Source organism: Acinonyx jubatus, chromosome C1, assembly GCF_027475565.1.
Source record: "Acinonyx jubatus isolate Ajub_Pintada_27869175 chromosome C1, VMU_Ajub_asm_v1.0, whole genome shotgun sequence".
Taxonomy (NCBI): domain Eukaryota; kingdom Metazoa; phylum Chordata; class Mammalia; order Carnivora; family Felidae; genus Acinonyx; species Acinonyx jubatus.
Window position 1 is genome coordinate 182,778,772 of NC_069381.1, and position 14,229 is coordinate 182,793,000.

Genomic DNA, 14,229 nt, shown 5'->3' on the forward strand with positions numbered 1-14,229 from the left:
ACGCTGCGCGGGGACGTCGGCCTGTGACGCCGTCGTCGCCCCCGCGCCGAGTCCCGCCCGGGCCGCTCCAGCCGACCGTTGGGCGGCCTGCCGATGTCCCTCCCTCAGGACCTCCCCCCACCCCTGAACTGCTCTCGCGGCAGCGACCCATGTGGGAGTTCAGGCTCCTGCGGTCGCCACCGCTGCTGCTCCTCCTGCCGCAGCTCAGCCTCGGAATCGCCGCGTCCCGCTCGCAGGCCGAAACCATGAACCTGGGCGGCGGCAGCGGTGCGCCGTTCTCCCCGTCGGCGGAGGGGCGCCGGACGCAGTGCCTGCAGCTGTCCACGGTGCCGGGAGCTGACCCGCAGCGCAGCAACGAGTTGCTCCTGCTGGCGGCGGAGACAGCCGGGGAGGGACCGGAACGGCGGGCCCTCCCTGGGGACCGGGCGAAGGAGGAGCCGCAGCCAGCGTCCCAGCATCACGTTCTCTATTTCCCGGGGGATGTGCAGGTAACCTGGGGCCTGCCTGGACACCTGTTCCTTCCTCGTGTGCATATGCGAATGTCCCCATTTCCCCCTCGTATTAGTGCGCGGTTCCTTGCCTGTCCTGAACACACCCACACATGCGCTCACGGCGTGGCTCTTCCGTTGCTCCACGAAATCCAAAACCGTCCCTGCCACACCCCTGACCCTGTGCTTCTGGAGCCCCAGAGGGAAGGTGTCCTTGGAGGGTTACGACCTCGAAAGAGCCAGCTGTTTAGTGTAGGCTTCGATGGGTTGGAATTTGAGACAGAAGGAATGAGACACATAATGTATATCCATTCGATAACTTCGTTTCTCGGAAGTGTGTGTGTGTGTGTGTGTGTGTGTGTGTGTGTGTGTGTGTGTTAGACAGGAGACAGGAATGACTTGTAAATTAACTTAGCACTTTAGGGTTCCGAAAACGCTGACAGTAATTAAAAAGCAAGCAAGTAAAAAAAAAAAAAAAAAAAAAAAATACAAGGGTATGACACTTTCAGTTACCCTAGAAAGGGAGGGTGGATGGAAGAAAAGGGACAGTAATTAAGCATGTCAATATTTTGATGATCACCTAAATTCTTTACTTTTGTTTTTGTATGTGATTTTAATTATTATTTTTATAGCTTCAGGCAAATATCTGTGGCTATTTTGTCCTGGAATGCCGGGTCTTAATCTGGATCTTAACTCAGAACCGCGTCGTCTAATACGCTAGCCATTAGGTATATGTGGCTGTTTAAATTAAATAAAAAATCCAGGTTCTCAGTCACACTAGCTACATTTCAAGTGCTCAGTAGCACCTAAGGTTTGTGTGTTTCCTAATGGACAGCACAAATACAAAGCATTTCCACTGAACGTTTCCATCATCATAGGAAGTTCTGTTCGGTAGTGCTGATGTAGATAGCATGGCTTGTCTAGGCAGCATGGCTAGATAGGTTTCTTATACCATGAAACAATATTACTTTATTGTTTTTGAAATTGATGCTTTAAATGATACAGTTACAAACTTTGTGCCTTGTGTCGAGTAATGGTTAAGATCTATGTAGTTTTTTCTCTCGTTCTTAAAACAATTGACTAGTCTAATTGACTTCTAATAAAAACTCTGAAAAAACTAGTATTTAGATTTAAGGCAAGATACTTAATTTACTCAATTGGTGCTCTGTTGCTCAGTTTGGGAAAATAGCATGGCAATGCTGACAGCAGCGACTTCCAGAGATTTGAGGACCAGCTACTGTGTGCATCATAATGATGATGATGATGGTGATGATAGTAATGGATAGTAGATAGTAAAGGATAGTAACTAACCTTTCTTGAGTACCTATTAAATGTTTATAAAGTGTACCAGCCAGAATACAGTATCTTCAGATGAGGTCTAAAAAGTGCTAAATACACTTAGAGTAATACCTCCTTTCGTTTTGACATTATTCACTTCCTAATGTAGCCCGAGATTCCATTAGCTTTTTGGACAGTGATATAGTGTTGATTTATGCAGAATATGAAGTGCTTTAAAAACTCAGGTCCTTTAGAGAAGAATAGGATAATGCATCAAAAGACTTTGAGGCCAGATTGCCTAGGTTTGAACCCTGATTCTGCACTTTTTAGCTATGAAATCTCTGGCCAATTGCAGCTACCTCAACTATAAAATAGGAGTAATAGTTTAGAAGGTATCAGTGAGGACTAACTATATGAATACCTAATGACTAACAGTTTCTTCTCATCTTTCTGATGACCTTTTTTATTATTGGGCTACCCTTGGGCTCAGTTTGTGAACTTTTCTACTCTACCTTTATTCCTTTAGTAATCTTTCAGTCTTGTGGTTTTACATACTATCTGTACTCTGATGACCTTCAACACTTTTGTATGTAGCCTAGATTCCTGGAACTTTGGACTTACCAGTCACCTGCACAATATTGCCTTTTGGATATTTAATAGATATCTCAAACATATCTCAAAGCAAACATGAATCTTTGCCTTTAAATCTGTTCTTCTTGCAGTCTTCCTCATCTCAGTTAATAGAATTTCTTTTTTTAGTTGCTCAAGTTAGAAACCTTGAAGTTATTTTTTAGTAACCTCTCTTTCACACTTCATATCTCACTCAATCAACAAAGTTGCTTCTCCTCCTAAATGTATCTGGAAGTGATCAGAATTATCAATTTGAAATGTAAGTCAAATCATGCCATACCACTGCGCAAAACTCTCCACTAGTTTTCCATGTCACTCAGAGTAAAAGCCAGAGAACTTGATGGTTTGTATGGCTCTTCACTACCTTTACATTTTCCCATTCTGTTGCTTTCCTGTCTCCTTTTTCTGTTTTACTCTGCCATAGCCACACCAGCATTCTAAATGTCATTCATGGTAGCCATACTTCACCCCAAAAGCTTTGCACATACTGCCTGCAACAGTATTCTTCCAGATACCTGTAGGATTCATTACATCACCTGTCTCAAGGCTACTCAAAAGTTGCCTTCACAATGAGGTGTTTTCTGACCAACCTATTTAGTAATCATATATATGCACAGGATTACTGTCAGTTTTTCTCTTTTATTTTTATCCATTTCATTTACTGTATTAGTTAGTCATTTTGTTTTTTACCTGTCTTCAAACACTACAGTGTAAGCTTCATGTCTGTTTTCTTCACTAATATGTTTATGATGCTTACTGACTGGCATGTTGTAAATATTCAGTAGATAATTTTTTGAATGAAATAAATGAATGAATATATGTAAGTTGCTTTGAGCAATGCATGATGAAGTGCTTGATAAATCTTGGCTGTTATTATATGAAATGCTTTTGGGCTAGATTTCCTCATCTGTATCTTTGTACTTGATTCTTCTGAGCCTAATGTTTATCTATATGAAATTTACGCTGTTAAATACAGCTCAGCTTTTTTATTGATCCTTTTATAGAACCATTATTTTGCTTTGTATCATACATAGATTAAATAAGCATTCTTTCTGTATCTTTATTCTTAATTTGGATAAGTACTGAACAAAATAGGGCCAACGGAACTTTGTAGGGTACCATTAAGAGCTTACCTTATGTTAACACAGATTTGGTATCATTTGGATCTGATGGTCCATGTAATTTAAAATTTTAATTATCATTACTTTGTTGATGTTCCTTTTGCAATCATTTTGTCCTTTTTTATTCTATACTTTTTATTTTCTCATATGAATTAACAGATGAGCTGAGAACATAGTAATTCATATTTCTTTAGGTGCTCTGATTTTGGAGGGGGAATCTATTTTTTTTTTAAGTAGACACTTTCCAATTTTCTTGAGTTCTCTTGCTTTGTGAAGCCTCAGGGTGTAAAATTATACTTATCTGTCTCTCTCTTTTAAGTATAAGCTTACAATTTGATGAATTTTGACAAATGTTACAGTTATGTAACCAACATCACAATCATGTTATACAACATTGCATCACCCTAAAAAGTACCCTTGTGTCCTACTTCTGTCAGTCTCTTTTCTCAGCCCCAGGCAACTAGTGATCTGCTTTCTTTCACTATAGTTTTGCCTTTTCTAGATTTTCAATAATTTAGAAGCATAGTATGTAGTCTTGTATCTGGCTTCTTTCAGTTAATACATAATGCTTTTGAAATTCATTATTATTGTTGCCTGTATCATTAGTATGTTCCTTTTTATTACCAATTCGTTTTCTGTGTATAGATATACAGTTTGTTTACTCATTCAGCGCTTGGTGAACATTTGGTCATTTCCAACCGTTAAAGAAATTTTGTTTTCCTAAAGGCTAGGATACATAGTATGCCCTACGTATATGTCCTGGTGAGTAGAAGACTCACTCCTTTACTATTTACACTACTACCACACTCACAGTACTTCTGAAACCTGATATGTGGGGTTTTTCCCCATACCAGGTGATCCTCTCTGACACTAGCTGGATATCCTACAGTTCAATTCTGACAGTATCTACCTGGAGTTATTGTCACATTTCATAAGTTAAGGACTGAGTCCCACTAGACTGCTCCCTCCACTTCAGATGCCCATCCAAGTCCCAGGTTGTCACCTGTACTGCTGACCAACTGGCTATAAATTGGGCTTCCCGTGACCCCCTCCATGGCTTCAGTTAATCTGCAGGAGCAGCTCACAGAATTTATGGAAACAGCTTACTTACTATTTACCCACTTATTATGAAAGAATGTGATAAAGGATACAGATGAATATCTAGATGGAAGAGATGCATAGGATAAGGTATGTGGAAAGGGGTATGGAGCTTCCATTCCCTCTCTCAGTGCACCATTACCCTAGGACCTCCATGTGTTCACCAGCCTAGAAGCTACCCAAACCCATATTTGGGGATTTAAAAAAAATTTTTTTTTAATGTTTATTTCTGAGAGACAGACAAAGCGTGAGCAGGGGAGGGGCTGAGAGAGGAGAACAGAATCTGAAGCAGGCGCCAGGCTCTGAGCTGTCAGCACAGAGCCCAATGTGGGATTTGAACTCAGGGACCACAAGATCCTGACCTGAGCCAAAGTCGGATGCTTAACCAACTGAGCTACCCAGGAGCCCCATATTTGGGAATTTTTTTTTTTTTTTTTTTTTTTTTTTTTTTATGGAGGCTTCATTGCATGGTCATAATCAATCATTAACTCCATTTTCCAGTCTCTCTATTGAGAATGGAGAGTGGGACTGAAAGTTTCAAACTTCTAATCATGTCTTGGTCTTTCTGGTTGACCACTTCCTATCCAGGAGTCCACCAAGAGTCATCTCATTAGAGCAAAGATGTTCCTGTCACCCAGGAAATTCCAAGGGTTTTAGGAGCTCTGTGCAAGGAGCCAGGGACAGGTGTGTGTATGTATGTGTGTGTGTGTATGTATGTGTGTGTGTGTGTGTGTGTGTGTGTGTATTCTATTATTTTGCACTTGATATATGCTCTGGGGTTTCTTGTGCTTCTTGTTGGGCAGCCTTCTTTGGCTATTATGGTCCTTCTAGCTTTCTTACTTGGGATGTCCACTTTATGCTCAATAAAGATGTCCCCTTCCCCCATTTTTGATGGAAGTACAGCTTGTATCCCATATAGTTATCCTTGCTCTGGTGTAAGAATAGTTCGCCTAGCTTAAAACTTTATCTTGAATGTCTCCAAACTATTGGAGACACATGCATGTCAAGCTTTCCTAAAAATCTTTTGTACTTTTACTTCAATAGCAGTATGGGGTGGGCCTGTAAGTTTTTGCAGGTCAATCTACCTGTGAAATAACCACCTCTTAATTGCTCCAAGACATTCTTTTGCCACTTGTCTCACTGGTGATGAAGAGAAGCATGCCCCACTAGAAGCATTCCCCCTTAAAAGTTAAATAAGTGCATTGCCTTCCCAACTGGGATGAAAATTCTCAAAAGAAAATGTTCTCTTCCTGCAGTCTTTAGCCTTTTCTGTAGATTGGCCTTGTTTTAATAGCCTGAGTTGCAGAACCAGCTTTGGCTACCTTTAGCAAGTCCTATTGGGATGTCTCTTTTTAGAATATGGGAGTACTTATCCATTGTTTTGAGAGCTGCAAAGGTTTTGACACAACAGTAACCATCCTGTTTTTATGTTTTATGTTTTAGTTTTATGCATTAAAAGCATTTTCCCCCTCTGATCATGTAACCTGGGGCTAATCAAAGAAAATACCAAGTTTTTAGATTTACCACCTCCTATGTGGTAAATTGTGAGAATTGTAAAATCTTGAGTTCATTTTGGCTCATTAACTAAATAACTATATAATATAATAACTGTAGTTTCTAGGATCTCCATTTCCTTAGCTATATAAAGGATTTAGATAAGCCCTTTCAGATCTAAGCTCCTATTTTAATTATATGTCACAAATCAATATGCAGAGTACAGTAGCAGAATCCATAAAAAATTAAATGATAGCCTTCTGAGAATTAAAAGTTTTTACATGTATGACAAAATAGTCAACATTAATGAGATTACAAACTGTTAAGGACTTGAGCATCTGGGAAAATTATCAAAGGACATGAAACCGAGAACAGAAGAGAAAGAAAATTGCCAATAAACATAGAAAAAAATTCAACCTGATTAGGAATCAAAACATGCAAGTTAAAAGTAAGCTATTTTGAGGTGCTTGGGTAGCTCAGTTGGTTAAGCATCTGACTTTGGCTCAGGTCATGATCTCACAGTTTGTGAGTTCGAGCCCATGTCAGGCTCTGTGCTGACAGCGCAGAGCCTGGAGCCCACTTCAGATTCTGTCTCCCTCTCTCTCTGCCCCTCTCCTGCTCATGCTCTGTCTCTCTCTCTCAAAAATAAACAAACGTTAAAAAAAAAATACATATATATATATATAATAAAAGATAAAAGTAAGATTTTTTATCATAGTAGAAATTTTTTAAAAATTGATGCTAATAGCCACTGTGGGTAAGGATGTGGGTAAATTCTTATATACTTCCAGTGAAATGTAAATTGATATTAATCTTTTTATGGAAAGTCTAATAATTATCATGCAAATCTATATTTATGATATGGAACCATGCCTGTAATATATTTTTAAGTGAAAACTGTATGCATAAGCTTGTTGAGGGAGAAATAAAGAATGCTCTTTTTTTTAAATGTTTATTTTGAGAGAGAGAGAGAGTGTGCATGTGTGCAAGCATGCGAGGGAGGGGCAGAGAGAGAGGGAGAGAGAGAATCCCAAGCAGGCTCCGTGCTGTCAGTGTAGAGCCTGACTCGCCGCTCAGTCTCAACAACTGCCATCATGACTTGAGCCGAAATCAAGAGTTGGACGCTTAACTGACTAAGCACCTAGGTGCCCCAAGAATGCTCTCTTATATATGTATTTGTATATGTGTATGTATACTAAAGAAAACTGGAATGCTAGACTCCAAAGGTTTAATAATGATTACTTCTAATTGATAATTTTATGGAGGATTTTTCTATCTTCCTTATGCCTTTGCATATAGACAGTTTTTATAGTATTTTATTAGTTTTAGTTTTTTAATAGAAAATATATGCATATTGTTAAAAATTGTTTCTTTAAGGTTATACGTTGGTAAGTAAATCTCCTTTTCACCCCAGTCTCTCCAATCTCCCATTTCTCTTCACCAAGGCTACCATTGTTACTGATTTATATGTCCTTCCAGAGACATTCTATGCTGATGCAAACTTTTTAAAAAAAGCACAAATGGTAACATAGCATACAGTGGATTTTTAGCCCTTATTTTACAACCCGTGTTAGTACTCACACATGTCTATTCTTTTGAAACAAATAACCTTATACATACTTAATTGTTCATGCATATATGCAAGTATGCCACTGAGATAAATTCCTAAAAGTGGAGTTACTAGGTCAAAAGAGAAGTTCATTTAAAATTGTTCCACATAGGGGTGCCTGGGTGGCTCAGTCAGTTAAGCATCCAACTTTGGCTCGGGTCATGATCTCATGGCTCGTGAATTCGAGCCCCTCATGGGGTTCTGTGCTGCCAGCTCAGAGCCTGGAGCCTGCTTTGGATTCTGTCTCCCTGTCTGCCCCTCCCCCACTTATGCTCTGTCTCTCAAAAATGAATAAACATTAAAAAAAATGTTTTTAATTCTAAAATTGTTCAACATATATAGTTTATGGCTGTTAGAAAAAAAAGGCAAATCACAACTCTGTTTCTCTTTTTCTCACATCTTGTATCCAGTCAGTCAGCAAATGCTATTAACTCTACTTTCAAAATACGTTCAGAGTCTGACCACTTTTTACTGCCTTCATTTCTACTACCACTTTTATTCAAACTACCTTCTTTTCTCAGGATTATCCTTCAGTAGCCCCCTACTGGTCTCCCTGCTTCAACTCCCGACCCTTCAACATAGGAGCCAGAGTAATCATTTCAAGACATAAATTATTTCAGCCCTCTGTTCCAAACCCTACCAAGCAAAAGCCAGAGCCCTCATACCTCCCCTCCTCCCCAACAATCTCTCTGACTTTGACTTTTCTATTTGTTCCTGATACGGAGCTACGCTAGCCTCATTACTGTATCTTGGCTCTACCAAACATGCTTCCACTTCAGGGCCTTTTGTGGTTGCAGTTCCTTATGCCTGAAATGTCATGATTCACTCCCTTGGTTCCTTCTGTTCCTTCTCAAGTAGCCGCCTTATTGCAGACCACCCTGTGTTTTAAATAAGAATCTTCCACCCTCTCCAAAGCCTTGTATTCTTTTTGCCCTGCTTTTTAAAAATTTTACTCCATTGCACTTAACTACCATCTAATGTTTTGTGCCGACTACTAGCCGCTTGTGGCTACTGACCACTTGAAATGTTAGTCTAATCAAGGAATGAAATTTTTATTTATATTTAACTTTAAATTGAAATCTAAAAACTGATACTCAGTTCAGTTCCTAGAAAACTTTTAAGTATATTTGAACAACTTGGATAAATGAGTCTACTTTTTTGACTGTAAATTTTACGAAATCTAAATTCAGATCTAGTATTTCCAATGAAAATTCAGCATCCAAATTGAGATGTGCTATAAGTGTAAAATACACACTGGATTTCATAGACTTTGTAAGAAAAAGAAATGTAGTAATCTCTCAGTTTTTTACAATGGTTACATGTTGAAATTATAATATTTTACACATCTTGGGCTCAAAATACATTATTAAAGATAGTTTCACCTGTTAACTTTTTACTTTTTAAAATGTAGCTACTAGAAATGTGTGGCTCATGTTATATTTCTGTTGGACAGTGTTGCTGTGTTTACTTACACAGTAGTTTACTGTGTATCTCTGTACTAGAATGTGAGCTCCATGCGGGCAGGGGTTTAGTCTGTTCTGATCCATACCCAATCAGTAGGTATCCAATAAATTTCATAAAATAAATGAATAAATCTGAATTTCCTCTTTTTTTAAAAAAGCTACTATGAATACAAATTAAAAGGAAAACAAAATTTATGTGCATATCCTAGAACCTGAGCAAAAAGTTACTACTATATATAGAATGCTTATAAATAAATAAGATCCAAATAAAAAAGGGCCAAAGTTATGAACAAACACAAGTAGAAATCCAGGTCGTTAATAAATATATAAACAAAGTTTCAACTTCATTCAAATTTTCAACAAATCCAAATTAGAATAAGCTATCCTTTGCCTAAGAAATTGCACAAAGATAGAAGAAAAATTATACATATCTCTCTGGAAGACAGTATTGTAGTCTGTATAACTAATCTTAAATTATGGATATTTTTTTACCCTGTTTTTCCATATCCAGGAATTTATTTTTAAAGAGATAATCACAGATATATAAAAAGATGTTTCTATTAACATCCATTGCAGCTTTGTACAGATGAAACCTTGAACAATGCAGGGGTTAGGGGCACTGACCCCCACATAGTTGAAAATCTACATATAACTTTTGATTCCCCCCAAATTTAACTACTAATAGCCTACTGATTAGAATCAGAAGCCTTACTGATAATGTAAATAGTCAATTAATGAATATTTTGTATATGTATTATATGCTGTATTCTTACAATAAAGTGACATTTTTCTTAAAATGTTATTAAGGTGGCATCTGGCTAAGGTGGAACATGCAACTCTTGATCTTGGGGTTGTGGTTCGAGCCCCACATTGGGTGTAGACATTACTTAAAAATAAAATCTTTTTTTTTAAAAGAAAATGTTATTAAAAAAATCATAACAGAAAATACATTTACAGTATACTGTATGTATAGGAAAAAACTTGCTTATAAGTGGACCTTCACAGATTGAATGCATGTTGTTGAAGGGTCAACTGTATGTAATACCAAAATGAAATCAAATTTAGCATTCAGTTCATTCCAGTAGTCCAAAGAGGGGTGGGGTTCAGGGTAACAGCTTTAAAGGGAAAATATTTTTAAAGTTCTGTCTTGGTCAAAAAGTCTGCTTAATAAACCAGTTTTTATTTTCAGTTAATATGTTAGGAGTAGGAGACTGTATGTATACTAAATAACATTTATTTAAAATTATTTATAATCCTTTTAAGGTAAGTTTTATTTTTAAATTTCTACTGTGCTATTTAGCTGTCTCTCATAACCCTGTCTTTTGATGGTTTTGGGGTTTAAACTGATTAAATGATTTGTTTAAAATTCTATCAGAAAGTAATGACATATTTGTAGTTTTCATTTCTAGTATGTTAACCATGGGTCGGTCATATAACATCCCAATTTTCTCCACCATAAAAATGGGAATCTATTTTGTGGAAATAATTTTATGTAAATGTGTATTTAATGCTTGTTTCATCTTTCTTACCTTTCAGAATTACCATGAAATTATGACTCGTCATCCTGAGAATTATCAGTGGGAAAACTGGAGTCTAGAAAATGTGGCCAACATTTTAGCCCACCGGTTCCCCAATAGTTACATTTGGGTGATAAAGTGTTCTCGAATGCATTTGCACAAATTCAGCTGCTATGATAATTTTGTGAAAAGTAATATGTTTGGTGCTCCAGAACACAATACTGACTTTGGAGCTTTTAAGCACCTTTATATGTTATTAGTTAATGCTTTTAACTTAAGTCAGAACAGTTTGTTATCAAAGAAGAATGTGAAAGATTTGAATCAGGACTCCAAAGCATCTAATTGTAGATCCAGTTCTTCTCACACTACTAATGGTTGCCAGGGAGAAAAAGAGAGGACCTGTGAAAAGTTTGATGAGTCCGCCATGAGTTTTTATCCACCATCACTAAATGGTGCTTCTTTTACTTTGATCGGATTCAGTAAAGGTTGTGTTGTTTTGAATCAATTGCTTTTTGAATTAAAAGAAGCCAAGAAAGACAAGAACATAGATGCTTTTATCAAAAGCATAAGAACAATGTACTGGCTGGATGGTGGTCATTCCGGAGGAAGCAATACTTGGGTTACTTATCCAGAAGTCTTGAAAGAATTTGCACAAACAGGAATTATTGTTCATACCCATGTAACACCTTACCAAGTATGTGATCCAATGAGATCTTGGATTGGAAAGGAGCACAAGAAATTTGTTCAAATACTTGGAGATTTTGGTATGCAGGTGACTAGCCAAATTCATTTTGCAAAGGAAGCTCCTTCCATAGAGAATCACTTCAGGGTTCATGAAGTATTTTGAGACTACAAGAACATTAATGTCCTTGTTCAGTGGAAGAGCAGAAGCACTTTGAGTGTTATAAATTCAGGTAGTGAGATCTAATTCATAGATGCACTGTCAGTTTTTCGGGGGCGGGGGGGGGGGGACGGGGGGAGGAAGCACACATTCCTAAAGAGTGTAATGTGCAATAGTATTCCTTGCTCGTGAATGTGAACAGTTTTTAATTTGGATTGGGTTAGAATTAGTTCATTTGAAAAGTAAAAGGTGATTTGTGATAACCTTACAAGGAGATACAAGACCCTTAGGAATGAAAGTTATGATATAGTCCTTCTAAAAGGTAATGAAAATTGTTATTGTTGGAAATAGTTTATTTTCTGAGTACTAATGTTTGGAACTAATTTTGGTGACACTAATGGTAATTAGCTATTTTGGCACTCAAAACTCCCATTTTTCTTCAAATAAAGCAAAGGCACACTGATGTTTTCCATAATTCTGGAATAACTATATCCTGCCTCTTATGTTTTATAAACTCATAGTCATCCTTTAATGTGCCACCAAGTGTTTTTTTTCTTGAAAGTCAAAATGTATTTGTTTCCACATTTCCAAAAACACGTAGTAATGTACAGTTGGTTTTTAAAAACATTACACTTAAGCACTGTGGCTTTTAGATAAGACATTTTGGACTTGACTCTTGGCCAAAAACCAGTTCTTTGGCAAAATTGTTTTAATTAGAACATAATTAGGTATACTGCGTAAAAATAGACTACAAATTTAAAATCTTTTCATCATATCAGTCTTTTGAAAGAGATCCACTTAGGTGAAATAAATATATAACACTCGATTTGTTACTGCTCTATTGAAAAGGAGGCAGATTCTGTACATCTAAGTCAGTGTTTCTCCAGAAGCTTGATTTTGTCTGCCAAAAGAAAGCAGCTCTCTTTGGCCAAAATGCAAAATTATATTGCTATAAGAAAAGTTACAAGGGAAAGTTTGAAGACACAAATGATTTAGTTTTGGCTCAAAAACTGAATTTGCTTAACACTGCTACATAATTTGGGTGAGGTTTCCTTCTGCCTGTTTTTCTTGACCTAGATAAATACATTTTGAGAAACCAAGATCTAATGAGTGTCAACCAACACTGACAGCTGTATGATTACAATAAAAGGTGAGCAGTCACTTTTTTATTGCTTATTAATAATTAGCTTTTGCAGGTCATGAAATAATTAAGCAGGCATTGCCGCTTTCAAATTGATAAAAAAAGATACTGAAGCTTAATATCTTAATAACCCAGAGGACCTAAATTTATAAAATACAGAATTAAAATGTTAATCTCTTGGTTTCTTCCCAGACTTATATTTTAATGACTCTGTAATACATTCCAAATATTCAAACTTATCAGAATTCTTGCTCACCAAATGCTTAGAAATGACATCCCTTAATTGTATAAAGTACAGAATAGTATCTCAATTTTTTTTAAGGACAAGTTAGTTTATGTTGGTTCAATTTCTTTACCGGCTTTTAAGACCAAAAATTCCCAGTAAGGAAACCAGCAACCTGATTCTAGCATTTTATTACCTAATCTTAAAGTATCATGATTGGTTGGATGGCTTCTTTCAATGTTTAATAATCCTTGGTTAAATTCATGTGTATCTAATGTTAAGTAGCTAAGTTACTGAATGCACTACTGAGGGGGAAGGAAAAGCACTTATTTCACAGGATTAGGTAAAATGGAAAAAAGAAGGATTTATCTGAAAAATCTGAGATATTTAAAAATCTGGGTTCTTTAGCTATCTAGTCATATGACTGCTTAATTATAATTGTTATGTGTTCAATGGATGTTAAGAATAACTCACTGGACACTGGAACTGCCATTGCAACAGGATGAGAGTGTTGAAAGTAGAAATATTTTCTTGAATGAAAATATATTCCAGCTGATCCATATTCGAATATTTATGACTTCCAATTTGTTCTTTCTCTACATTTGTTTAAAACTATTGTAAATGTTAGTGTATCCTTTTGGATTGTGCCTTTGTGTTTGTGTCATGAGAATCAACTGAGAAGTCATATAGATAATGTGAAAGTTGTTACCGCCACAGCATGAATGTACAATTGTATTAAATTTAATCCAGAGAAGTCTGTTTGGATGTGCTTTATGTTAATAGATTTGTTAAAATTTCACATTGTTACTTGGAAGGAAGCTATTTCTATCCACTTTGCTAGTTTAGGTTTGTATATGTCTTCATTAACCTTCCATGTCTTTTCATATGAGCAACTTTGAGTCTTTCCTGTAAAAATACATTTCTTCTCTCCTTTAAGTTGCCCCAAAAAATTTGCTTTATTTCCATTTCTTTTGCTGAATTTCTTGTGGAAGAAAAACTCTCTCAAGTAAGTAGGTTTTTCCTTTCATGTGCTAATAATTTCAGGTATATGTATTTCTTGTGCTCTCCTTAAGAGTCTTAGTTAAAATATGGTGTGATCTGCTTTTCATTTCACCCATGTAATGATATATATAAGCACCCACCCAGGCAAGAAAGATCTAGGCTCGGACAAACCAGTCTCAAGCATTTGAGTATGGAAATGTGTAATAGACTAAGGCTTCAAAGTGAAAATATGAAACAAAAGGTAGTATTTTTAAAAGAGCTATTCTGTTATACTTCATTTAAGGGCCTCAGAGGATATGATCGACACATAGGTAGACCTCATCT

At 36.8% G+C, this 14,229-nt stretch overlaps 1 protein-coding gene across 1 annotated transcript; it reads left to right on the forward strand.

The window, feature by feature from the left end:
- Positions 1 to 11: 11 nt before the first annotated feature.
- Positions 12 to 13,657, forward strand: CC1H2orf69 (chromosome C1 C2orf69 homolog). The gene is made up of 3 exons (XM_053215520.1): positions 12 to 488; positions 10,718 to 11,612; positions 12,617 to 13,657. Exons 1-2 carry the CDS (start codon positions 150 to 152, stop codon positions 11,543 to 11,545), a joined length of 1,167 nt encoding a protein of 388 aa, XP_053071495.1. The 5' UTR covers positions 12 to 149; the 3' UTR covers positions 11,546 to 11,612; positions 12,617 to 13,657.
- Positions 13,658 to 14,229: the final 572 nt, after the last annotated feature.